Source organism: Piliocolobus tephrosceles, chromosome 15 (genome assembly GCF_002776525.5).
Source record: "Piliocolobus tephrosceles isolate RC106 chromosome 15, ASM277652v3, whole genome shotgun sequence".
Classification (NCBI taxonomy): Eukaryota; Metazoa; Chordata; class Mammalia; order Primates; family Cercopithecidae; genus Piliocolobus; species Piliocolobus tephrosceles.
Window position 1 is genome coordinate 15,205,712 of NC_045448.1, and position 27,218 is coordinate 15,232,929.

The window sequence follows — 27,218 nt, forward strand, 5'->3', positions numbered from 1 at the left end:
AGCCGGAGCAAGGACAGCTCCTCTGTCCGGACAAAAGAAAAGTTACAGTACACAGGCACAGCTGCCGGCAGGCTGTGGGATCCTACAGAAGTACTCCTCCTGATTACTTCTATTTTTTCCAGGAAATAGGATTTCTCACGGAAATAGGATTTCAAAAAGTCTATGTTCTTTCCACAACAACCTTCTATATTGAAAAAGCAGCAGCAGCAGCAATAATAAAAATTTAGTCAACTTTGTTCATTCTTACAGTTTTCCAAAATTTTGATCTTAGAAACACAGACAACAATAACACTGTGGATAATCTTACAGTTTATCAAATGCCTTCACAGTGGCAAGGGATAAGGTGGAATTCAAACACCAGCCTTCTGACTCCACAGCCTGAGTCTTGCCTTTGTCCCAGCTACTGAATTCTAATCCGGTACCTGTTTGAGCTTATTGCATTTATTTGAGACATAGCTGTTCTTTCAACATGCAATGAATCCCTTGAGGGCTGCTACCAGTAATTTTATATTCCTAATACCTGGAGCAGTGATTAAATGTTGAACAAATGAATAAATAAAACTATCTCACATAGATGACACTAACATTAATTTGGAAACTTGGGTCAATGCACATATTGAATTTTGCATAGTCTGCTTTACAACCTAGCAGCTTTGTGAGAGGCTATGATGTATGTGTCAGCAGCATTTTTCAGTCAATACCTACACCAAGACAACAGAAACCTTAAACAAACAGTAAGAGGAGGTTCAATGAGAACAATGCCTGCTGCCTGACAAAAAGAGCTAATCCCATAACCTCAAATTATTTTGAGGTAAGGGAAGGCTATGCAGAATGATTGTAAGTTTAGCTGCAAGACACAGCCACTAACATAATTAAAATACACTTGCAGCATTTCAAGAGGTTAATAATACAGCAGAGCATTCAATTTGCAATTCAATATTTTTCCCACTTATTTTGTCAGTGCACAAGCAATTTTCTTTTAAAAGACTTCAATATCGAAGCCTCAGGCCACAAGGAGAAGGACCATACACAGCAGAGCAGATTCCAATACTTCAGTAAGGTGCAAAGGGAAAGCACAGGAGAATTCAAAGAAACCAAGGTGAAAAAACGTTTCCTGGCATGTGACTTCCCATTTGCTCGCCCAAATAAACACTCGATTACACCAAACCAAAAGGGACTTTCACCACTTACCTACGTTACCTCTCCTTATATCCTCTACACGCACCAACTTGCCTTTTCTCCTCAACCCTATTTTGAAAAATTTCACAGCTATGGAAAAGTTGAAATGATTGTACAATGAAACACAAGTATACCTCTCACCTGGCTAGACCAGTTATTAACATTTTGTCACATTTGCTTTATCTCTAGGTGTGTGTGTATATATGTATACAGACACACATAGTTTAATTTTTTTTTTTTTTTTTTTTTACTGAATCAATTGAAAATAAGGTGCAGACTTGGCCAGGCATGTTGGCTCAGGCCTATAATCCTAACACTTTGGGAGGCCAAGGCAGGCGGACCACCTGAGGTCAGGAGTTCAAGACCAGCCTAGCCAACATGGTGAAATCCCATCTCTACTAAAATACAAAAATTAGCCAGGCATGATGGGGTGTGCCTGTAATCCCAGGTAATTGGGAGGCTGAGATGGGAGAATCGCTTGAACCCGGGAGACGGTGGTTGCAATGAGCCAAGAAAGCTGCAGACATCATGCTTACTTTAGACAGAGCTGAGAGAAACTTCTTCAAACTCTTTCTAAGATCTGCCCTGAAACATCCTGCATATAAAACTACAAGCTGGATATGACCTAAATCAGAGAGATAATCATAGCTAAATTCCTACAGATATGAACTAATGTGTCCAATATGTACGAGTAACTTCTACCTCACTTTACTTTTTATAGATTATGGGATAATCATCACAGCATATATTAGTGCCACTGATACGAACATAATTTCATGCAGCGGGGGGTGCAGAACAGAAACTAGAAGATCTGGCCCATCTCATGCCTCAATTTTCAGTTATTATGTTCTACTGTACCTTGGGCTCCTTATTTGTGAAATGTGGCCAATAATACACCCACTCTTCTCCTTACTAGGTTCTGCAGAGAGAATAAAGGGCCGGTAGACTAGGTAGATGGATAATAAATAGAAGGAAAGGCATATGCACAGTACTGCATAAGCTGTTCTACACGTACAAACTGGTTTAATGTCTGGTGTCATATAACCAGTAAGTTGCCTTCATTTAAAGAAAAAGAAACTACTACTTTGTTGGGTTAAACCACAATCACACACTGCAGTATATATTAAATGCTAAAAATAAAATTCACAGAGGATTACTATAATTGCTAAAGATTTCTTTTCAAAAGTACATCTTCATTAGTTTATTTTCAATACTAAAATCTTTAAGTTTGTTGTTTTAGAACATAATTTGAAATCAATAAATTTTTAGGCAAATTAATTATCAAAATGAATGCATTTTGTTGTGTTTCAATTTAATTTCTACATTTCTTCCCTTACTGAAAAAATATCTGAGGGCCCACTAGGTAACATGGTAAGCCCAAGCTGCATAATTTTGACCAAGTGCTTACTTTTCTTTTCTTTTTTTTTTTTTTTTTTGAGACAGAGTCTCACTCTGTCACCCAGGTTGGAGTGCAGTGGCAAGATCTCAGCTCACTAAAATCTCTGCCTCCCAGGTTCAAGTGATTCTCCTGCCTCAGCCTCCTGAGTAGCTGGGATTACAGGTGCACACTACCACACCCAGCTGATTTTTATATTTTTAGTAGAGACGGGGTGTCACCATGTTGGTCAGGCTGGTCTTGAACTCCTGACCTTGTGATCTGCCCGCCTCGGCCTCCCAAAGTGATGGGATTACAGGCATGAGCCACTGCACCCGGCCCAAGTGTTCACTTTCATGCAGTTTACACAAATAACTAAGATATGTAAGACTGCAGTGTGGCCAGGATGGTAAACATAATTACTATTTACCAATACCTAGTTTTTCATACCTTTCTGGACACACAGAAAACTATTTCCCAGGCCCCTTGAAGCTAGGAGGGGCCATAATACAATAAATGAACTGTAAGTAGAACCAACGTCACTTCTGGTCTAAGACAGTAAAAATTCCAACTTTTATCTCTCCCTTCCCTTCCTAAAACCATAAACTGAGATAGTGGGAGCTCAAAAGGTCACCACTCTCCACAGATCTTTTCACCATCACTTGAAACAAGCTGCCCAGGAGAGTCATGATCTCAACAGCAGGCTTTGCCACAAAATAAGGAAAACATCTGAACATGATAGGCCACAGACATGTCAGGACTTTGCATTTGCTCATTTGATTGTCTGAATTATCAAAATAGAGCCTAGCCTATGCTGACTACTACAGCCTCAAGGACTGCCTGACACAAAACAGAAGCCCAATAAATAAGTATGGAATGAATGGATGGCTAGATGAATAGTCCATATAAATATGGAACAATATGGAAATCTGGACTCTAATTCCACCATTTGCTAGCTGGATGACCAGGGCAACTTACTTAACTACAGCTCACTCACCACCTCATCAACAGACTTGGGCCAGTAAGAATATTTACCTCAAAGGGTTACTTAGAATTAAACGAGTTAGAGCATATAAAAAGCACTCAGAATAGTTGCCAACACATTAAAAAGTGCTTAATACATGTTTACATCTAAACAAGCAAATACAAGGAATGGGATTACTGTCAGGTTGGTTTTCTAATATCTGAAAATGTCACCACTAAAAATTATTTCCAGTTAAATACAACATGCCTCAGGTGAATTTGCTATTTGAAAGAAATAAAATTATACCAGCATTAATTCACTGTCCTCATTTAAGACGAAATTATTTCTTCCTCTATACCTTACATAGGACTTACTTATCTAAGACAAATAGCATAGTGAAATGACACACAGCAAAGTGAAGTGCCATAACTCATAACTCATACTTACCGCAGTAACCCTGTCTCCACCATTAGTAACCTGCTTGTAATACGGTGATCCTGAAAGAACTCTCCAGGCAGAAAGGCCACAGCTGGAAGCTTTTGACATGCCTACTTCAGCAGTTTCACATCCACCGACCAGCAAAAGTCTAAAACAGAGAAAAATTTTAAAAATCGATAAATTGCCAATGTAAATAAGAGCAAAACAAAGAGCAGAAACAGTCACCTTGATAAAGAAAATTTACAAAGTACTCTTAATATATGTTAAACCTGGAAGGTAAATATTTCAGAGCAAACAATCAAAAGAAAACCAAACTGTTTTTCAATTAGAATTTCACCGTATGCTAAGGCTTATATATTCAGGCACCTGAAACCCAGGTGGGAACATAGAAATGAAGAAAAAATTTAAGGCTGGCAATTGAATATCAAAAAAACTGTATCAACACCAATAAACGTTAATAGATGTGTAGCCTCACCCAGATACATTATGTATTAATTATGGCAATCTATCTGATGCAATGAGGGAGCCATTACAGAATGCTAGAAAGAAATGACACCCGGGAGAGACCGAATGTGAAAGAACCACAGAGCAATAATTATACAAAAATAAGACTGGTCGATAGTTTAGCTGCACACTATGATTGGTTCACTTTGCTGCTTGTTACACTCCATTCACAACTGGAGGCCAGTTACCAACATGGCAAACAGCCTAACATACACTAAAAGTTAAAAGACATTACTGTGCAACCACCCTATAAACAAAGCTATTTAATAATGGAACCCCAACAGTCACAATTTTTAAAGTTATGTTCAGTACTTCTGGCAGGGACCTGTACAACAGATATCATAATCATCTGTCTAAAGAAAGAAAAAAAGTCTGAAAGTTCTGTTTACCTCCTTCTTGGCCATACCCATAGAAAAACCAAATCTTGAAAAATGTATGTTTCTACATAGAAATTGAAAGGTCAAAGAAAACACTTCATAAAGTTATTTAGAGTTGGCATATCGGACTAACTCAGTTACAATTTACGTCAACTAAAGCTAACTTTAAAAGTTATAAAATTATAAATATCAGTACCTCATGACATAACACCATGAGCTCTCAATACTGGGCCTTCAAGACCAGTGACGGTGTATGCCCAAGGTAGTCAAAAGCACTATATTATTGTAGAAAGCAACACCTGGCTTCTGTTAACTTTGTTCACCTTGTGTGGCAGGCCACACAATGGCCCCCAAAAGATGCCCATGTCCTAATCGTTGCAGCCTGTGAATATGTTCTATTACATGGATGTAAGGTTGTAGATGGAATTAGGGTTGCTAACCAAATGACTTGAACATAGGGAGAGTATCCTGAATTATTCAGGTGGCCCCAAAGTAATCACAAGGATCCTTAAAGGTAGAAAGGGGCAGCAGAAGAGTCAATGTCAGAGTAATGTAATGTGACACTCAACTGGCCACCACTGGCTTTGAAGGTAGAAGGGGCCACACGCCAAGGAATCTGGGCAGCTTCCAGAAGCCGGAAAAGGCAACAAAATAGATTCTCCCCAGCCTCCAGAAAAGAACACAGCCCTGCGGATATGTTTGATTTTAGCCCAGTGAGACCCATTTCAGACTTCTGATCTCCAGGACTACAGGGTAAGTTTGTGTTATATCACCAAGTTTGTTATTCATAGAAAATGAATATATACCTTTTTTCCTTCCTAGTCCCAAACTCAGATGACCTGTCACACTCTAATGCCACCAAAAGCCCTTTTCTCATCTGACTACTCACTTTCTAAAGTGTTTCTGAACTAAGCTAATGATAACAATTAAAGAACTCATCTGTACCATATACTCTTAGATCTAAATTTTTCAAAACAGTACAAAATCCTTCTCGATTTAATTATGAAGTGTAGCCCAACTCAAAATCTCAAAATCCATAAAGTAACTTAAATGCACTTTCTTCACAGAAACACAACTTGAGCCTTCACACAAAGCCTTTTCCCTACTGCCTTTATATGTGGCTCTAACAAATTTTCATCTCAGCAAATTGGAAGCAAAAAACTTTGCGATGATGCCTTGAAGCAACCTATTTGGGCTGTTCCTACCCTAAGCAAATCCTTAGAGCTAACACGTAATTAACCCTGCTCACCAGCGCAAAAGAGATTGTGGTCCAAAGTCTGGCTAGTAGTGTAAGTATTACTTGCCCAGAGCATTCATTCTTCTCAAATGATTCTATTACAGTAAACTATTTCCCAAAAAAAGGGGGGATATATCTCGTGCAGATAAAATCATATTATCCCTCAGAATCTAACTCTCAATTTGGAGAAAATATTGATGAAAAAAGAAAAATAAACAACACTACAAAGATGCAATCAACAAAAACTAGACAGTGAGAAACTAAAAAATAAATAGCCTGGGTTTTCTTTCAGAACCCACATACACAAAATCAAAGCAAAAGAGCAACAGATAGAAGGAGGAAATGGAGAGCAGATCAATGAATTAAAAGCAAACACAGGCTGGGTGCAGTGGCTCATGTCTGTCATCCCAAAACTTTATTTGTGACCAAGGGTTCAAGATCAGCCTAGGCAACATAGTGAGATCTCATCTCTGCAAAAACAATTAGCCAGGTGTAGTCATAGGTACCTACAGTCTCAGCTACTCGGGAGGCTGAGGTGGGAGCACTGCCGGAGGCCAGGAGTTCCGAAGTTGTAGTGAGCCATAATCGTGCCACTGAACTCCAGCCTGGGTGACAGAGTGAGTGAGACCCTGTCTAAAAAAAGAGACGGGGGAAAGGGAGAACATAGTCTGGATATTTGAAGATATTGACAGATTATTGTTAATTATTTTGGATGTGCTAATGGTATCATGTTTATGTTTTAGAGTCCTTATTTTGTAGAATACACACTGAAATATTTACAGATGAAATAATACGCTGTCCAGGATTTGCTTCAATATAATCCAGGGAAGGGTGGATAGGGAAATGGCTGGGTATACAGGTGAAATGAGACTGGCCATGAGCTGACTGTTGAAACTGAGTAACAGACACTAAGGAGTCAGTATACTATTCTACTTTTATACATGCTTCAAATTTTACATAAATTTCTTTCTCAAAAGTCCATTTGATAGGAAAAAATCCTCTGAATAAATAGAAACAAAAGGGGTAATTTGGAAAATCCAAAGTTCAGAATTTAATCACAATGTTTTTTCAATCCAAAAACATGTGATTCCTAAAATATACCTTTAAAAACTAGTAACCACTATTTGAAAAAATAATCACTATTTGAGAATTCAATAAATTCCCAAAAGGCCACTGTAAAACAGTTCCTTGATAACTGAAATAATGTCACTTTGATCAATGTCCAATGTATATATTTGTGTTAAAAACATATAATAAACGTTTATTTATAATATATAATTTATACTAATTAAATTTATGTTAACATATGTATGAAACTTTAAGTTGGCTGACTACTGAAGGAGTTACAGACCTAAGTGATAATCCAGATTTTTTATGTCCTGGGTATTGCAAGACACTTCCTCAGTATGAATTCTGATAAATAGCATAGCCATGCATAGATTAAATTGGCTACAAAACATTAAGATCCCCTGAGAACAAAAGGGATTCAGTATCTGTTCCCAGCCTTTCCTCCATTCATGCCAGACTGAAGAATAAGTAGGAAAGCAGCAGAATGATGAAACGAATCATGTGCTGTTCCAATCAGACAGACAGCAGCTTTAGGACACTGATGCTCCAGCTCTAAGAATGCATATGTGTTCCCACATCCAAGTAGGCACGGGTGCTCGAGTATGTTTAAAGGGGAAGAAATGGAGATAACTCAATCAACATCTTCACAAAACAGGCAACTGGCAGCTGCTGAGTGCAGGGCAATGTGCAGAGCACTGAGTGTACAAAGATGAACAAGGCATGCTCTCTGCATTTAAAAGCTCACTCTCTAAAACGCACACACACAGAAAAGGAAGAACACATGGGAGCATGAAATTATTGGCACAAAAGATGACAGACCAATCTGAAGATGATAAGCCAATCTAAATCTACGAAACAGTTTTTCTTTAGTTATACATGCCAAGGGGCCAGCCTGGGAAACATGTCTCCACAACAAATATAAAAATTAGCTGGGCATGGCGGTGCATGCCTGTAGTCCCAGCTACCTGGAAGGCAGAGGCTGCAGTAAGCCAAGATCCAGACACCACTTCAGCTTGAGTGATAGAGCAAGACTTTCTCAAAATAAACAAACAAACAAAATCCCCAAGGGGTATCAACCCCAATTCAGACTCCATTACTTTACTATTTAATAAGACGCACAATGTTGACTAGAACTAATCTACAAGTGATTAAGAAAGTAAAAGTAAAAGCAGGCTTATGGTGATGACTGGCCAAATAAACATGCTCCATCATGATCACAGTGTTCAGAACAGCTTCCACGGCAACACTGGCCAGAAGTGAGGAGAAATAAAGTTCCACTGGTAAAACCATGTAACTTTAAAAAAAGTCAGTCAATGGGAAAGAGAAGAGTCTGAAAGTCAGCACAATATACTCAATACATGTTTGCTGAGGGGCTGTGAACTGAATGTCCACATTTCTCACTAGGAAGCACAGAGTGAAGAGGGTACAAAGACATCCACCTTCTCACTGCTTAGGTGAGGAGAAGGGAAGGGTCATGGCAATGGAGGCAGGGAAAGTTGGAGTCACACTGATTAAAATGGACAAGACAATGCTAAGCCAAGAATTTGCTATTTTTAAAGAAACATCAAGAAGAAAATTTCATGCTTGTGACAATTATAAGAGGTGAATGAAGAGGGAGAGATACTATCTCCTTTGGTGGATATTTTTAAAATGCCAATTCCTCTTAATTTACAAATTGAATGCAATGTCACATAAAATCCTGTAAGAATTTTTTATGGAATTGAACACACTGATTTAATGAAACTAGAAAAACACAGAATTCCCATGGCAAAATAAAAGTTCTAAGAAGAGCCAACTCAGTTCAGGCTGATCAATCTTTCACTTATGAGCTGAGCTTTGTGCATCTTGACCTGTAAACATTTTCCTACCCTGCCATCATTAAGACAACCTCGTTCGAATTTGACCATATTAAAATTTAAAACTTTCATCCATAAAATGAAGACCGGGCCTGTAATCCCAGCACTTTGGGAAGCCCAGTGGGCGGATCACCTGAGCTCAAGAGTTTGAGACTACCCTGGGCAACATGGTGAAACCCCGTCTCTACTAAAATACAAAAAATTATCCGGGTGTGGTGGCGTGCACCTGTAGTCCCAGCTATTCGGGAGACTAAGGCACCAGAATTGCTTGAGCCTGGGAGGCAGAGGTTGCAGTGAGCCGAGATCGCTCCACTGCACTCCAGCTTGGGCTACAGAGTAAGACTCCATCTCAAAAAAAAAAAAAAAATGAAGACTGGGAGAAGTTATTTACAACACATAGAACTAACAAAGTATTAGTAGTATCAGTAGGCAGAATTTATAAAGATGTCCAAAAGAAAAGTAGAAAAAGGATAAGCAACAGCAAATCGCAAAAAAAGAAATCCAAAAGCCAATAATGCAAATTAAAACAACACAGATTTACACCAATCACCCTCTAGAATGTTCAGGGACCTAGCAACCCTTATAAACTACTGGAGAGATTGCAAATTGAAGCAATCATTTTGGAGCGACTTGACAATATCAAATAAATGCACACAACCAACTACTCCACAAACTCTGCTCTAAGGAAACTATAGAGAAATTCTCGCATGGGTATATTCATCTTTTGGCAAAAAAAAAAAAAAAAAGTTTAGTGTGAAGCTTGTCTTGTTTTTTAGTTTTATTTTAGGTTTAGGGGTATATGTGCAGGGTTTTTATATGGGTAAATTGTGTGTCACGGGGGTTTGCTGTACAGATTATTTTTTCACCCAGGTAACAAGCATAGTACTCGATAGGTAGTTTTTTGATCCTCACAGCACTATTTATAATGCTGAAAAATTAGAAATATTTTAAATGTTTAAAAGCGATGGACAAATAACCAAACAAAGTGTTCAGGAAAACATATACAATGTGAAGGGAACAAATACAAAAATACATATTGGAAGGTCACACACCAAAATTATGACAGCTGCTTCTAGAGGGGAGAAAGTTAGACAAAAGAATGGAAGTAGGGAATGTTGTTTGTATTACTGTCTCTGATATTTATATATGTTTGTGTAGTATACACACACACGTACATGTACATCTTAGGTCAAAGAAAGACACATTTAATATCTGTTAATTGAACGTAGTAGGTACGTAGGTTTACAGATGCTCCTTGACTTATGATCAGGCAACCAATAAACCTATTGTAAACGGAAAATACTGTAAGTGAAAAATGGGTGTTTTATACATGTGATGGGATGTCAAAACACACAACACAATATCCAAAAAATGCTGGCAACACAGTATATAGAGTATTGTTTGCTTGCCTCATGATCTGATCACATTATCCTAGTGGTTGCACGGCAGACTGGGAGCTTCAGTTCGCTGCAATACCCAGCATCATGAGAGTATCCTACACATACTGCTAACCCAGGAAAAGATCAAAATGCTAAGTACAGATTCTACTGAATGTGCATTGCTTCTGCACCACCATAAAGTGGAAAAGTCTTAAGTTAAAAAAATTGCAAGTTGGGGACCATCTGTATATTATATTATTCTCTGTACTTCTCCTTCTCTCTCCCTTTTTTTTTAACTTAATAAGAAGAACATCAAGATACAATATCCCAAATTATGCACATAAATTTCTCTAGTTAATGAAGTCTAGCGAAAAAAAAAAAAAACAGTGAATTGGCTTTAACACATTGCATCAACCCACAAGTCTAGAGAAATACTGAAAAAGAAATTATCATATAATGTGCCTTGTGATACTTTGAGGTTGTGTATACATTAATGATTATATCTTCAGTATTCTGGGACTGGGACTTACTACTAAAATAATTATTAGATTTTTTAAGAAATTTAGTCTATAGAAGCTAACACTGTAGCAAATAATTTATATCATTAATGTTACTTGCTTTTGCATTAAATTCCTCCACCTAGAATATTTACCAGCAATGGTAACCATTAGATCCTTAAATATACAGAATATTTATTTGACTTTTAAGTGCTTAATTTCAAAATAACAATTTGAAGCAAATATTTTCAAATTATCCTATGAAGATACAGTAAAATGGAATTTTTATAATACAAATTAAATCCTCTACACTAAAGCACATGGCATGGGAATTAGCAAAACTTTACTTCCCCTCAACAAAAACAAGAGAGAAAGAGAAAGAAAAAGATTATCTTTCCCAATAATCTTTGTCTCAGTCCATTTTCACGCTGCTGAGAAAGACATACCCGAGACTGGGCAATTTATAAGAGAAAGAGTTTTATTGGACTTACAGCTCCACATGGCTGGGGAGGCCTCATGATCATGGTAGAAGGCGAGGAGGAGCAAGTCACATCTTATGTGGACGGCAGCAGGCAAAGAGAGCTTGTGTAGACAAACTCCCATTTTTTTAAAACCATCAGATCTCATGAGCCCCATTCACTATCACGAGAAGAGCATAGGAAAGACCCGCCCCCACGATTCAATCATCTCCCACCAGGTCCCTCCCACAACACATGGAAATTATGGGAGCTACAAGGTGAGATTTGGGTGCGGACACAGAGCCAAGTCATATTAATCTTCAACCTCAAATTTTATGGAAAATAGCAGGCAAATGATGGGTCTAGAATCAGGAGTATCAAGTTTAACTAACCTTTGCTCAAAAGAAACTATATAATCTTGAGACATTCCTTTCACGCCATTAATGTTTACTAAACTGCGTATAACCAATGAGGAATATGCTAAGCCACTGACGAAACGTCTTAGTAAACTATTTCTAATTTTTTGGAAATCAATGTTGAGCATAACTCTTAACTCTCACTTTTGTCCGGTACCACATATGGTGTGCTGGTTAGGGGGCCTGCATTACTTCTGTACCTTCCTTTTCTCAAACAGCCAGGGATATGCATTCATATAGAGGAATAAATAAGAGTAGAGTCCACCACAAGTAAAATAACCAGTAAGCACTGACCACTACTGCACAAGACCTCTTCAGAAACCTTTCAGTTAGGTACAAAAGCAGCCTAAAAGACACATTAACTGCACGAAGGAAGAGGTCAAAGAAGGCTGCACAGCGGAGCACCAGTAAAAGGTTCATCCATTAAACAATTTCCCAGACAGATAAAGGGGTTAGGTAAAGAGCCTTCTAAGCCAAGGGCATTCTAAACCAACATGATGTACAAGAACACAGAGATGAGTTTGTAAATGGTGTGTTCAAAGAACTATAAGAACTGCAATGAGTGCTTCCAGCCTCTAAAGGACAAGTGGGGAAAAAACAGGGCAGAAGGTTCCAATAGGTCCTTAACAGTACAAATATTCAGTCTTGCTAACTTCCTGGGCAAGAAGTTAATCATGCTCTACCTTCTATCACATAACAGTCATTTAAATCATACCTCCATTACTACACTTGGAGCCATTTGGGTGCAGACACTGTGTCTAATATATTGTTGTATCCTTTAGAGCATTTACTACGGTTATTTCAAAAGACACATCTCTCTGGGCACTAAGTGCCAAGAACTACAGTGCCACAAGGATAAATAAGACATAGTCCTTGTCCTTGTCTTAACTTCTCTAGGCTTCAGTTCTCCCACCTGAGAAATGAAGAGGTTGAACCAAATGATGGATGAACTCTTTTCCAGCTCTAAAATTCTAAGAGTCAAAAACTCAAAGCAGGAACACACGTATCGGACAACAAAAATAAACTGTGACTGATGGAGTGAAAAAACCTAAGGAGGAGTGAATTAAAGGAGCAAGATTAAAGGTAGAGGCCAGAGAAGAACACGGGGCGGTATCACAGACGTGACCAGGGCAATACGAGAAAAGGCAAGTACGGGCAGAATGCAAGCCCCTAAGCAGCCGACTATGCGTGATACTGACGAACTGTGAAAGTTAGTGGATACAGACATACAGTTAGATAAAGGAGTAAGTTCTGGTGTTTGATAGCATAGTAGGATGACTACAGTTAATAATAATTTATCATATTTCAAAATAGCTAGAAGAGATTTGAAATGTTCCCAACACAAAGAAATGGCAAATGTTTAGGTAATGGAGATCCTAAATACCCTGATCTGATCATTACACATTGTATATATATATTAAGATACCATGGTATCTTATGTAGCAATTTAAATTTTTTAATTAACAAAAAAAGTTACACTAAAAATTGGTTCAAGAATAATTATAAATGGCTTATTAAGAAGGCTCTTCAATCTAATAAATGTTGGAAAAATCTGCCATCTAGTGGCTTAAAACTCCTTAAAACCAAGGAAGAAATCTGTCCAATGACCAGTGACCAATAAAGAAAAAGAAAGAAAGAAAATACTCCCCATATCCCAAAATTTAAAACTGCCTTAACCACACTTGGCAAAGTAAGGGCTCAAAAAACGTCACCTATCAATTCACAGCTAGAAGACATAACTCTTGGGAAAACTGAAATGTTCTCAATATTAATTCATTGTAGTAGATCCTAAACATTCTTTACTACAAAAATCCTGCTAGCTGAATATTTTAAACTCTGCTTATCCTTATTTATTAAGGTATTTATAAGAAGAAAGCATATATAATAATGACACTTTATATTGGCAGTTCTCGGATATAACATAAGCCTCAGAATCACCTAAAAGGCTTGTTAAAATAGGTTACTGGGCCACCACCCTGCAGCATTTGAATCAGGAAGTCTAGCATAGACTCCAATAATTTACATTTCTCTATTTTTTTTTTTTTTTTTTAATTTTTGAGACTGGGTCTCACTCTGTCACCCAAGCTGGAGTGCAGGTGGCACAATCACAGCTCACTACAGTGTACCTCCCAGGTTCAAGTGATCTTCGCACCTTCAGCCTCCCAAGTAGTTGGGAATATAGGCACGTACGTGCCTGGCTAATTTTTTTCTTTTTCTAATCTTTTGTAGAAACAGGGATCTCCCTTTGTAGCCCAGGCTGGTCTCAAACTCCTAGGCGCAAGTGACCTTCCTGCCTTGGCCTCCCAAAGTGCTGGGATTACAGGCATGAGCCACTGTAACCAGCCAAGAATTTGCATTTCTAACCATTTCCCCAGTTATTCTGATGATGCTGGTCAGGGACCACACTTTGAGAACCACTGCTTTACTTTATGTTTGAATGTGTTATCTGATCTCCAGAAGATACACTTTACTATAGGTCAAATTATGATGCATCAGACTATTTAGTCAACATGTGCTTAAGAATAATCACAGAAAACTGATTATATTGAAAGATTAATTATTAAAGATAAAATTTGGGAATTTTTCCTGGACTTCTTAGTTCATTAATGAAATCATTACCTGGCAATTTGATGACTGGGCATCATATTTAAAACTGAGTGGTACTCAGTTATAAATTTCTTAAAATACAATTTAGAGTTTAGAATCAAGAAGTATGGAAAGGCCAGGCACAGTGACTTACACATGTAATTCCAGCAGTTTGGGAGGCCCAGGCAGGAAGTTCACTTAAAGTCAGGAGTTAGAGACCAGCTTGAGCAACATGGCAAGACCCCATTGCCTCAAAAATTTAAAAATTAGCTGGGTGTTGTGACACATACCTGTAGTCCCAGTTACTCAGAAGGCTGAGGAGGGAGGATCGCTTGAGTCCAGGAGGTAGAAGCTGCAGCAAGCCAAGATCACATATATCACTGCACTCATATATGAAGGACAGAGCGAGACCCTGTCTCAAAAAAAGAACTAGAAAAAAATCTACGAAGTTCAACACTCCTTACTTTCTACCTCCCAAACAGAACTAGACCCACACTCAGATTGTCGGATGACATAAAACAGGGGCCAGAAAACATTTTGTGTAAAAGGCTAGATTATAAATATTTTAGGTTCTGTGGTATGCCATATGGTCTCTCACAACTACTAGTTTATGTCAGAGCATGAAAAACAATATGTAAAACAAAAAAAAAAAGTGTGGCTATGTTCCTATAAATCTTTCTTTATAAATACTGAAATTTGAATTTCATATAATTTTCATGTATGATAAAATATTCTTTTGAGGTCTTTTTCAACAATTTAAAAAAGATAAAATCTATGCTTAGAAACAGGCCACATTTGGCCCACAGGCCAAAGTTTGCCAGAGAAAAGCTTACTGGGCATGGGAATCAAAGACGTGAATTTACCACTGAACAGTCGTGCCATCTTAGGAAAGTTTCTTAAGCTCTAGGAGCTTAGGTTTCTCTACACACACAAGAGCAGTTATGAAACCATCGCATATTGTGATGAGTAGGATTCAGCATATATAAGTATCTGGTCATCAGTAAAGGCTCTATAAAGTTAATTTCATGTATTATAGTCTTCAATTGAAGTCAATTCAATGTCAGTTCAGAAAGCGTCTAAAACTTGCAAGGTGCTAAGCTAGCAGTGTAGGAAATACTGTGTGATGAAATCAAGTATTCCCTGCCTTCATGGAGTTTACAATCTTATGGCATTACTGTATCATTAACTGACCGCAATCTTAATACTACCTTCTTCGACCCAGCAGGCGGAGGTGATCCCATCTTACAGAAACATCTATTCTGAGTCTTCGGTCACCCTGAAGAGGCGTGACCAAAGAATCACTTGTGAAATTACAGTGAGACTGTAATTTCACCACAGAGAAGTTTGGAAAAACCCTTCCATTCATACAGTTGCTCCACCTAGCTCTTACATTTTAATTCTTCCAAAGTCAGGCTTTCATTTATTTACTGAGAAATACATATTGAGCACCAAGTATGTGCCAAGCCCTAGTCTAAAAGCTGAAAATAGAGCCGTAAATAACACAGATGAAGTTTCTGCTTTCATGGAAATTACATTCCAGTGTATTAGTGTTGCTTTCTCTCTTTATATGCTTTGACAAAGTCAAGTATATTTAACAATTTAACCAAAATCTACTGACAAGTACTCCATGCGAAGCACCGTGCTGCTGAGACTAATGATACAGTTCTAAGACAGGGTTTTTGGCTTTAAAAACAACGACATTTTGAGAAATACAGAAATTTACACATGCCTAGAGTTATCTAGACCAGGGGCCAGCAAACTCCAGTCCCTCAAATCAAATTCAGCCCACCATCGATTTTTGTAAATAAAGCTTTACGGAACACAGCCACACTGTGAATTTTATATGTTGTCATGTCTGCTTTCACACTACAAGAGGAAAGTTAAGCAGTCATAACAGAGACCATATGGCCCACACAGTCTAAAATATTTACAATCTGCCCCTTTACAGGAAGTGTGCTGACCGCTGGCACGGAGCAAAGAAAACATGAGAGGGTGTAATAGGAAGCTAGACAGATGAAAGGCTAAGCTACAAAAGGCCTTTAATACTAATCTAAGAAGCGATATCTCTATTCCAAGGACTAAAGGAAATCAGAGAAGGATTTCTAAGTAGAGAAGTAAACGATCAGAGTTGTATTTTAAGACCTGTAATTCTTTTTAGCAACAGAAATGAAAAGAAATTAGAGGAAGAGAAAACAACTTGATAAGTAAATTGGGTCAGAAGTAATGAGGGTCTGAAGTATAAGGATGGCACTAGAAATGGGGAAGAGGAGGCATACTAAAGAAGCAGAATCAACAAGGCTTGAAGATCATAAGAATGAGTTGAGAATTATCTAACATAAATCTCAAATTCTGGCCTGGTGGAAATATTATACATCAAGATATGGGAATACATGAGAAGCAGGTTTGAAGGAGGAAAATTATGAACACAGAATATAATAAGTACAAGGTACTTGTGAGCTATCCAGGAAAAGATGTTCAGTAAGCGAGTGAATAAGCAGCTTTGTGGCCTAGGAGTACCTTCTGGGATATACACTTAGAAGGTATTACATATGCATTTAAGTGGTTAAAAACCACTAGGTCTGAATAAGGCTGCCTATAAAAATACATAGAATAGGTAAGGGAAAAAATATGGCCAAAAGATTCCATTAAAATACTATGAGAATTGATAACCAAGTTTAAGGTAGGAGCAATACACAGCTGACCCCTGAATACCACAGGGTTAAGGGTGCCAGCCCCCAAGCAGGCAAAATCCATGTATAACATTTGACTGCCCCAAAATTTAACTACTAATAGGCTAATGTTGACCCAAGCCTTACTGATAACAAAAACAGTCTATTAACACATATTTTATAGGTATTACATACTGTATTCTTATAGGAAAGTAAGCTAAAGAAATGAAAATGTTATTAAGAAAAAAATCCTAAGATTAAATACATTTACAGTACTGTACTGTATTTATCAATGCTGTATGTTTACATAGTCTGTTTACAAGATCAATCATCTGTCTGAAAGGGTGCGCACCACAGCTGCAGATTCAACCTGTGGCGCATATCGAGCAATTCAACTTTTTCTTGTCATGTCGTGACTTCTCCCTGCTTCCTCGGAGCACTTCCAGCATCACTAGTGGGACTTCATATGGGTCCCCTGGCATTATTCAAGGTTTACAGTACCGCACTAAACACTATGAAAAATACATGAGAACTTCGAGAGATTACTTTTTACTGTGATACGCAATTTCCTGGAGACTAACTGCTCACTTGGAGATGATTAGCATCATGCAACATTTTAAGTGGGTACTTGCAACACAAGCTCACTGCAACAGCAACTGGTGGCTACAAAATTATTACCATAGTACGGTATTACCGCAGCTACTTTATGCAGTTATTATTTAACACTACATCTTTATGATTGTTTACATTTCTCTTGACTGTGAATGTCACCATACATGGTATGTAAGTTTCAATAAATGTTTTTTTTATAATAGATTTGTGTATATTACATGGTAATAAAATAGAATTATATCTGCATATATTTTATGCATTCATGACATATCTAACTTTTTCTCAATATTTTTGATACTTCCAAGGTATGTGGTTCATCTGCAAGTTTCTTCATATTGTTGCCAATCTTCAAAAAAACATTTCTAATATATTTATTGAAAAAAATCTGTGTATAAGTGGACCCACGCAGTAGAACCCTGTGTTGTTCAAGGATCAGCTGTACAGGCAGCATTCCGCATCCATGGGTTCTGCATACGGGGATTCAACCAACCACAGATGAAAAATATTCCAGAAAAAAAGGGATGGTTGTATTTGTACTGAACATGTATAGACTTTTTTTCTTGTCATTCTCTAAACAACACAGTATGACAACTATTTATAGAGCACTTACATTGGATGAGATATTATACGGAGTCTAGAGACGACGTGAAATACACGGGAGGATGTGCACAGATTATATGCAAATACTACGCCATTTCACATCAGGGACTCGAGCATTTGTAGATTTTGGTATCCAGGAGGGGTCCTAGAACCCAGCCTCCACAGATACCAAGGAATGACTGTGCAAAAATAAACTGTATTTCTATAGGCCAGGTGCAGTGGCTCATGCCTGTAATCCTAACACTTTGGGAGGCCACGATGGGCGAATCACCGAAGGTTAGGAGTTCGAGACCACGTTGGCCAACATGGTGAAACCCTGTCTCTACTAAACATACAAAAATTAGCTGGGTGTGGTGGTAGACGCCTGTAATCCCAGCGACTCAAGAAGCTGAGGCAGGAGAATCACTTGAACCCGGGAGGCAGAGGTTGCAGTGAGCCGAGATCACGCCACTGCACTCCAGCCTGGGGAACAGAGCGAGATTCTGTCTCCAAATAAATAAATAAATAAATAAACTGTATTTCTATCTACTAGCAGTGAACAGTGAAAAAAGCTAACTAAGGTAGGAAATATATCTCAAACTTCAGACGCTAGCGTACCTCCTTCAAATGATTTTTTGGTATATTAAAGGTATCATTTACATCATCTCTTTATTTGTTCATTTATTTAAAGTTAGCACATAAAAGCTAAACAACTGTGCTTTATCATAACCACTACTCTCTGTGATATCCCAGATCTTTTACACAAATTAAAAACATTCGTGCATGTAAAATGTAAAGCCATCATGTTGCCATATTTGGGAGACACACAGTGAATGGAAAAAGATAAAATAATACCTGAAACGGAGTGACTTCCTGACTGCCAAGATGATGGCAGTGGTTCCTAACTGTGATATGGGGTGCAAGATGCCCCACACAGGTTTTGCAAAGGCAGATATTCTTGAGTAAATGTGATGATATAGATTGTGTGCACTTATTATATGTCCCGGTTCAAACTGGAGTAGGAGTAGGGGGAGAGCTGGCAGCATCACATAAGCATCATATATGTGGTTTTGTAAAATATATGTATGCAAATATTATCTAGCTATGAATACATATAAAGAACAAACACATGTGTCAATTAGAAGATTCTTGGCAAAAGGAATTCAAGTATAAAGTTCTACTGGTAAGGGTCTCCTTACGGTAAACATGGAAAATCCAGGTACTTCAGCTAAATGTCAATACTATAACACTACTTTTGCTGTCTGTGCTTTCTAAACAAACTTCTGATTACAATTGGGATTCCCACATAGGTCTATCAAGACAAGTGTCCTGACCCATTTTATAGTTTTCAAAATAAAATATTATATTGGCTTATCGATGCTTTTTTTCTTTACATAGATCTTTTGAGCTACGTTAGCCCCTAAGTGTGATATCCTCTCTGCACATTGACAAATTCAGTTTTCTGGGTCTTTAAAGTTTTCTGGATTAGAGTAACCTCGCTAAAGAGAAAACTGCTTCTCTCTGAGCATGAAATCTTGATGGCATGAACCTGTGTTTTACTCATGTTTGTCACCCCTACCTGCAACAAGTGCCTTAGTGGTCTGACTGGCATGTTGTAGGCTTCCAAGGAAGTCAGAATAAACACACATGCATACACATGCTCACCCCATGCAGACAGACAAGAGAAGATGGATATCCAGTTCTGCTACTTCTACACCTGTGTCAACCATCAATCTTAGCTCCTTATGGGCCCAGGCCTGGCCTCACAGTACTTTTTCGCCCAGTTTTTTAGGCAGCTACAACCAATGGAAGGGAGATAGCAACTAAAATGAAATTTATTGCTATCCCTCATTAGGGCAACTTCAAAGCAAGCAACATATCCTAGTCATTATCCCATTCATCCCATTAAATCTCCTAGAGCTTATAGCACAAGGATTTTTAACTGGAGGGGAGGACACCTGATCAAGTCTTTGAGGGTAGGACCTAGGTATGCAATTTTTTAAATTTTCAATAGGTAATTCTGCTGTCCACACCTTGTTAAGAGTCATTGGCCTGGCACAGAATGTCAATAAAAGTACTAATGAATAAATTAACTTAGATTTCTTAGACGTTCTTGCTTGTTTCCTTCCCTCAACCCACAGCTGATGCTAAAGAACATAAGCTGAAGATTTAATTCCCTCTCGAGCCTTAGGGTAGATTTAAGCAACTCCACTGCAAAAACACAATATATTCAGCATCTACCTATATGGTTTATTCCACATCTACTTTTTATCCAGATTAAAAATGACTGTCCAGGTTCTGAAACCAAATTCCCAATTTCCATCCCAATACCAGCAATTTAATTTTTGAAGTCTTACTCAAACTTGTTCTCCCAGGAAAAGTAAGTCTTGTCTCTGAAGCCTGCTGTTGCCTGCTAGGTATTCCTGACAATGAATCTTTCCACAGTGCCTGCTGTTAAACTCTCCACCACAATTTTCCTCTGTCAAATGCTACATAGTAGTCTACAATGACCCTCCTTGGTGCTTGAAGAACTGTGGTCTGTGCCCAGTACACTGCCAGAAAAGTGTGGTAAAGAAAGAGTTAATGACTTGCTTTGGGATTACACAGTTAGAAAGTAGGACAACCAAGAACAGAATTCAGGGCTCCTGTCTCCTATTCTAGTACACATTCTATTACATTAAAAAATATTTTTAAAATTTTCTGTAGATATAAAACCAACTGTAGTAGTGGTTGCACAACTCTATATATATAGTAAAAAATCAATCAATTATATACTGAAAATCTGTGTCAAAGGGTCATCAAGGAAAGTGAACATGAGAGGCTTTTCAAAAAGCACAGCTTCTCCCAAGAAAGTAGGTATGTTCTCTGCCTTTTGACTTTGTTGAGATGTAAATTAGAGTCTAGAAGTAGCTACCTTCAAACACTAATTACCTTTTTGTAGCTATCAAGGAAATGTTGGAAATACAAAGCCACGTCAGATGTTGCTTATAAAAATTTTCAACAAAATTGAAAACAAAAATAGGAACAAAATCACAAAAATAAAAAAGTTATATACTACTGAAAGCAATAAGTGCCACTTAAAAATCTATACATAAAGTGTTCTATTTGAACCTAATTCATGAAGTGTTATTTGGGACTGTATAATTCCCAGATAGGGTATAAACTCCTACAGGGCAGGTACTACATTTGAATCTCCACCAGCAAGCATAGTACCCACCGTGAACAAAAAGCTTAATGCCATCTCGTCTAACAATGCAGAGATCAGAGAATCTTCTCAACCAGAATTAGGCTGTAATCTCTGCTAAAACCAACGGAGCAAAGAGAACATTAAGAATACAAAAAAGATGGCAGCGAGGTGTTGGGGTAGGTTGAAGAAAGGAAGGAAGACTGGAATGAGACAGTCTGAGTGTTTAAGGATAAAATACATTAGGCTGTGAGTTAGGATATGTAAGAAAGAAAATAGTCAAAATCAGCATATTCATAGAGCTTATCCCAAAGCTTCTCAACTAATTTTTGTTTCATATTACCAAATTTACCATCTCAGTTTCTCTTCTTCAACAATGCTCACAACATTAGACAAAACGATGAATTTCATACAACCCTGAGTTTGTATATTACCAATTTATCGAAATTCAACTCTGGCTGATTTTCTTCACATTTATAAAATCTTTGTGGATGATAAACATCACAGGCCCACATTACTGAAATAACTGAAAATAAATAAAAATGTGATAAATATTTCAGCTTCTTTCGTTTAAAAAAAAAAGACCACATAATGGAAAATACAAACAAGCTAGCAAAATTTTCGTCATGTACAACAGGCCACTTACACATGCTCCTTGCTTTACAACAGTCTTCACTCAGAAACAATAATGCAGTCATCCATCTCCAAACTGACTGCCACCAAGAGATATATATGACTGTACAACCAACAAAAGGCCCTCTTTCTTTGGTTTGATAATATATCAAACTTTTCAGACATTCTTATTTAAATGGAGACTGTCCCTCAAAAATACCCTATTTTTGCTTAGATCCTGAGTCAAAAAGTAAACATCTTAAAAGTAGTAAGTATAATCTGACTTTAAGGAAATTTATCCCATAATAACTATTCAGTATGATCATTTCAATCCTACAGTCCCACTTACCTTCCTGAAATAATGCCAGGAAAAAAGAAATCAAATATTGACTCTTATAACAACTGAAGAGAGTGGAGTAGTCAGTATCAAACAAACAATCAAACAAAAATAGTCCAGCATTAAGATATAAAATACTCTTCTTTTAAAAGGGATGAGAGAAAAAAAAAAAAAAAAACACAGAAATGTGGGGTATGAAGAAGAATGCAAAATGGAAAAGGAGAAAAAAGGAAAAGTCAAAAGAAAGAAACATAAATTTTCTTCTCTACTCAAAAAATAAGAGTTATTTATTCAAGGTGCCCTCAGAGCCAGAGCTCATATACTATTCATTGCGGCTTTTACAAAGGTGTATACTACGTATTCCTTGCTTTCAAGTATCTGATAGGCTAATTGGAGATATGAGATATGTGTCCATCTATTTGAACTACCATAACAAAATACCTGAGAGACTGAGTAATTTATGAAGAACAGAAACCTATTTTCTCACAGTTCTGAAGACTGGGAAGTTCACAAGGTGCGGTGAGGTTGGTTGTCTGGTGGGAGCTGCTCTCCACTTCCAAAATGGCACCTTGTTGCTGCATCTGCCAGGTGGGAAGACAACGCGTGGAGCCTCTTCTATGAGGGCCTTAAACGCACTCATGAGGGAGGAGTCCTAACGGCCTCATCATGTCTTAAAGGCCTCACCTCTTAATGCCATCGCATTGGCCGTTAAGTTTCAACACATGGATTTTGGAGGGCAGATGTTCAAACTATAGAAGGATATATTCATCAAAATAGAAAACAATTAACAATAAAATATGGTATATTTAAATAGTGCCAATAGCAGTTACATATAAGATAATGAGTAGGTCCTTGTTATGTGTGGCGTGAACTAGTACCTGATCATCTACGAGTCACCCAGCCTCTAGTACCTCCCTATGGAATCAACATTCCTCAAAGCACAAATGATCGTATTTCCTCAGCTCAAAAATTTGAGTCCCCTAAAGAATAAGCTGCCTCTTACCACTCCCAATTAACGGGCCTCAACCTGCCGTTCCCATGTCCTATCTCCCACCACCACTATCACCTTCTTTGTCCTCAGACACACACTCTACAGTGTCAGCCAAGCTACACCACTTACAATTTCCCAAACTACACCATGAGTTCTTTTCCCTTGCCACTATTAACATTGTCACTTTGTCTAGAATGTCCATCATATCTGGATTGTATCCATTCACCAAAGCAAGTCCAAGTGCTACCTGTGATGCTTCCCTGCTCCTTCAAGCAAGTAGTAGCTCCTTATTTGGACCCCCACATCACTGTATCTGCATCCCTTTAAGGCGCTTATTTTCTAGCTTGCATTCTAGTTCACATATATAGATTTTTAATATATTTTATATATGAAATATGTACATTTACATATATAATATGAATATATTTATATTATTTTTATTTATATAATAAACATATATTTTAATACATGTGAAATACATTTTTATATATTATATATGTTTAGATACATAAATGTATATACACACACACACACACACACAGAGCATTCAGAGAAAGAAATGTATTTTAGACATTAGTAAAATATATACGCATACACTGGATGGGGGTGGTGGCTCACGCCTGTAATCCCAACACTTTGGGAGCCCGAGGCGGGAGGATGACCTGAGGTCAGGAGTTCGAGACCAGCCTGGCCAACATTGTGAAACCCAGTCTCTACAAAAATACAAAAATTAGCCAGACCTGATGTCAAGTGCCTGTAATCCCAGCTACTCAGGAGGCTAAGGCAGAAGAATCACTTGAACCAGGGAGGCAGAGGTTGCAGTGAGCTGAGATCACACCATTGCACTTTAGCCTGGGCAACAGAGTGAGACTCCATCTCAAAATAAATAAATAAATAAAATTTAAAATATATATATATATGAATACACACATATATTATTTCCTAAGAATAAGAGATCTTAGGTCAGAATTGCTCTCCATCTTCACATCTCCCCCAACCCCTAACATGGCACATTCCACAAGGCAGGCCACAATAAAGACGGTCATGGAAAGCAGGCCAGATAAAGACAGAATGGACTTTCCACCTCATCAATCATCCTAATACCAACAACTTCTGTAACTGAACACACACGCTTTGTAAGAAACATATTCAAAAAGCATATATACGTGCTGAGAAAGTGAGGTATTAATAACTACACTTTAAAACAACAAAATTAGCAGGGCGTGGTGGCTCATGCCCGTAATCTCAGCACTTTGGGAGACCGAGGCGGGTAGATTGCTTGAGCTCAGGAGTGCAAGATCAGCCTGAGCAACATGGCAAAACCCTATCTCTCCAAAATCAACAGCCAGGTGTGGTGGCATTTGCCTGTGGTCCCACCTACTCGAGAGGCTGAAGTGGGAGGATCGTTTGAGCCCAGGAGGTTGAGGCTGCAGTAAGCCAAAATCATGCACTGGACTCCAGCATGGATGACAGGGTGAGACCCTCTCTCAAATAAATAAATAAAATAAAACCAAAAAATCAACTTGAACTAAACCCAAAAAGACTTTCAAGGAGGAAACCCTGCTTAAACAATAAAATGTGATCCCAAAGGAAATGTTAACATAAACAAGAGGTCACCCTCAACAGAAATCAAACTAGCAATCAGAGTGCCATGGGTACTGTATATGCACTGTCAAGGCTTGGCAAAATTCACAATAAAGAACTAAGCATGTCACAGCAAAACAAATTCTATCCCATTTCTAATAGCAAGATTTAAATTCAAGACTTAATGTGAAGCTAGGCACAGAAAATACAAGATCTAACATATTAAACATTGAAAGGCCAGTCTTCGTATAAGAATTTGACAAAAATAAAATCAAAATGGCATGATTTTATTATTGTAATATGTTTATTTTATAATCAAAAATGTTTTGTTGTAATAAATTGTGTAATTATTTGCAGCATATAGGATTACATTCAATACTATAAAACGTAAAGACCTCTAACTTCACATATAAACATTCAACTATATCCAAAATAAAACAGAAGTCTGTTATCATTTCAGATTACCTACTGTTAATATTTTTTAATTATTTATAAATTTTTAATTTAATATTAAATATTTAATTTTTAAATTAAATTAATATTTTTAAATTTTTAAATTTTTTTAGTTACCCAGATTTTTGAAACTGATCATCAAATTTCTTAAGGATAAACAACTAACTCTTAAACAGAGCCACACAAATCAAAAGGAGTAAGTTAAAAGTATTATATTTATTCAATACTAAATAATAACTTTACCTATCATTTCCTGAATACCTACCATGTGCTGAATATTTAACCCTCGAAACACCTTGGGGCTCACTAAATATTCATTTCAACTCCCTTTTGTCTTTTTTTAAGAAAGATTTTTTAAAAAACTAAAGAGAACTTCTATAAGTGAAAAATATAACAATAAAATCTAAAATCACAATAACTAATTTAAAAAGGAGATGCAGCACAAAAGAATTTGTAATATAGGAAACATATCGGCAAAAATTAACCAGAATATAGATTTTTTCAAAATAAAATCATATGTATCAGTAATTTACTATATTTATAAAAGATCTCAAAAAGTGTTTCAAACTACTTTCTTCAGTAAGTACATGTATTTATACAGAAAAAATCAAAATAATATTTTACTTCTCTCTTTTCCACAAAAACAAAGTAGGTGGGGAAAGGAGAGAGGGAAAAAATTAAAGGTCATTCTAGGAGACCCTACATCTAGATAACAGAAATTCCAGAGAATTAAAAAAAACAAAAAATGAAGAGGAAATAATCAAAGAAATAATTCAAAGAATTTTCTCAAAAGTGAGATTTTTGACTATCCAAAGTGAAGGGCCAGCACTGTGGATATTAGTAAACCTACACCAACTCATAACATGGTCAAATTTCAGAACACTGGGGGAAAAAAAGAAAATCTTACATTCCAGAGAGAAAGAAGACAAAAAGCAGAGAAAGAAAGAAACATGGGTTTTATACTACAATGACATTCTCAAGAGCAACACTACTAGAAGCTAGAAGAAAATAGAACAATACCTTCAAAATTTTATAGGAAAAGTATTTCCTATACTTTTAATAAAATATTGTATTAAAATATAATTCTATTCAGTCAAACGATCAATTAAGTGCATGAAGATAAAATGAAGCCATTTTCAGATATGCAGGGCTTCAAAAAAATGTATTTCCCATGTACCATTTCTCAGGAAGTTACAGGAGGTTGTGACCCACCAAAACAGTTAAATAAACCAAGAAAGGAAAAAAAAAACAAATCTAAGGAACAGGTCATGTAACCAAAGAGAAATAGGGAAGCAATCTTCTACATAACGGTGAAGTGAAATTTCAAGACAATAGCTATGTGGCAGGTGTTAAATCCAAACTGGAGCAGATCAGAAAGTTCTGAGATCTCCATCCATGGCCGTACTACACTGAATGCACCTGATCTTGCATGATCTCAGAAGAAAGTTCTGAGACCTCTTCAAGATGATCAAACAGCACATCTAAAAGGAGGTTTACACTATGGAGGTGAGTTTAGGGGAAAGTCTGTGATAAGTACATTTCAAAACGTGGCAAATTAAAAAGAATTATTAACTACAAGGAGAATAAACAAGTAAGAAGTTACCAGGTGGGTCTTCCTATAGCATACAAAGCCCTGCATGATTCAGCACTCACCACGCTCTCTTTGACCTCACCTTATTACTCTGCATCACAATCTGCTTCAGCCTAACTAGCTTCACTGCTGTTCCTAAAAATGCCAAGCACACTTCCAACTCAGGGCTTTTGCTCTGGCTATTCCTGATGCATAGAATACTCTTCTCCCAGATACTTAAAAACTACTAATACCCTTACCTACTGCAGGTCTTTGCACAAATGTCACTTCCT

At 37.4% G+C, this 27,218-nt stretch overlaps 1 protein-coding gene across 1 annotated transcript in view; it reads right to left on the bottom strand.

Annotated features, from left to right (window-relative positions):
* Positions 1 to 27,218, bottom strand: part of NBAS (NBAS subunit of NRZ tethering complex) — a 394,400-nt gene that overhangs the window by 338,082 nt on the left and 29,100 nt on the right. The window contains exon 10 of the mRNA XM_026454698.1: positions 3,966 to 4,104. Coding sequence (XP_026310483.1) covers positions 3,966 to 4,104 — 139 coding nt within the window. The remainder of the gene's footprint in view (positions 1 to 3,965; positions 4,105 to 27,218) is intronic.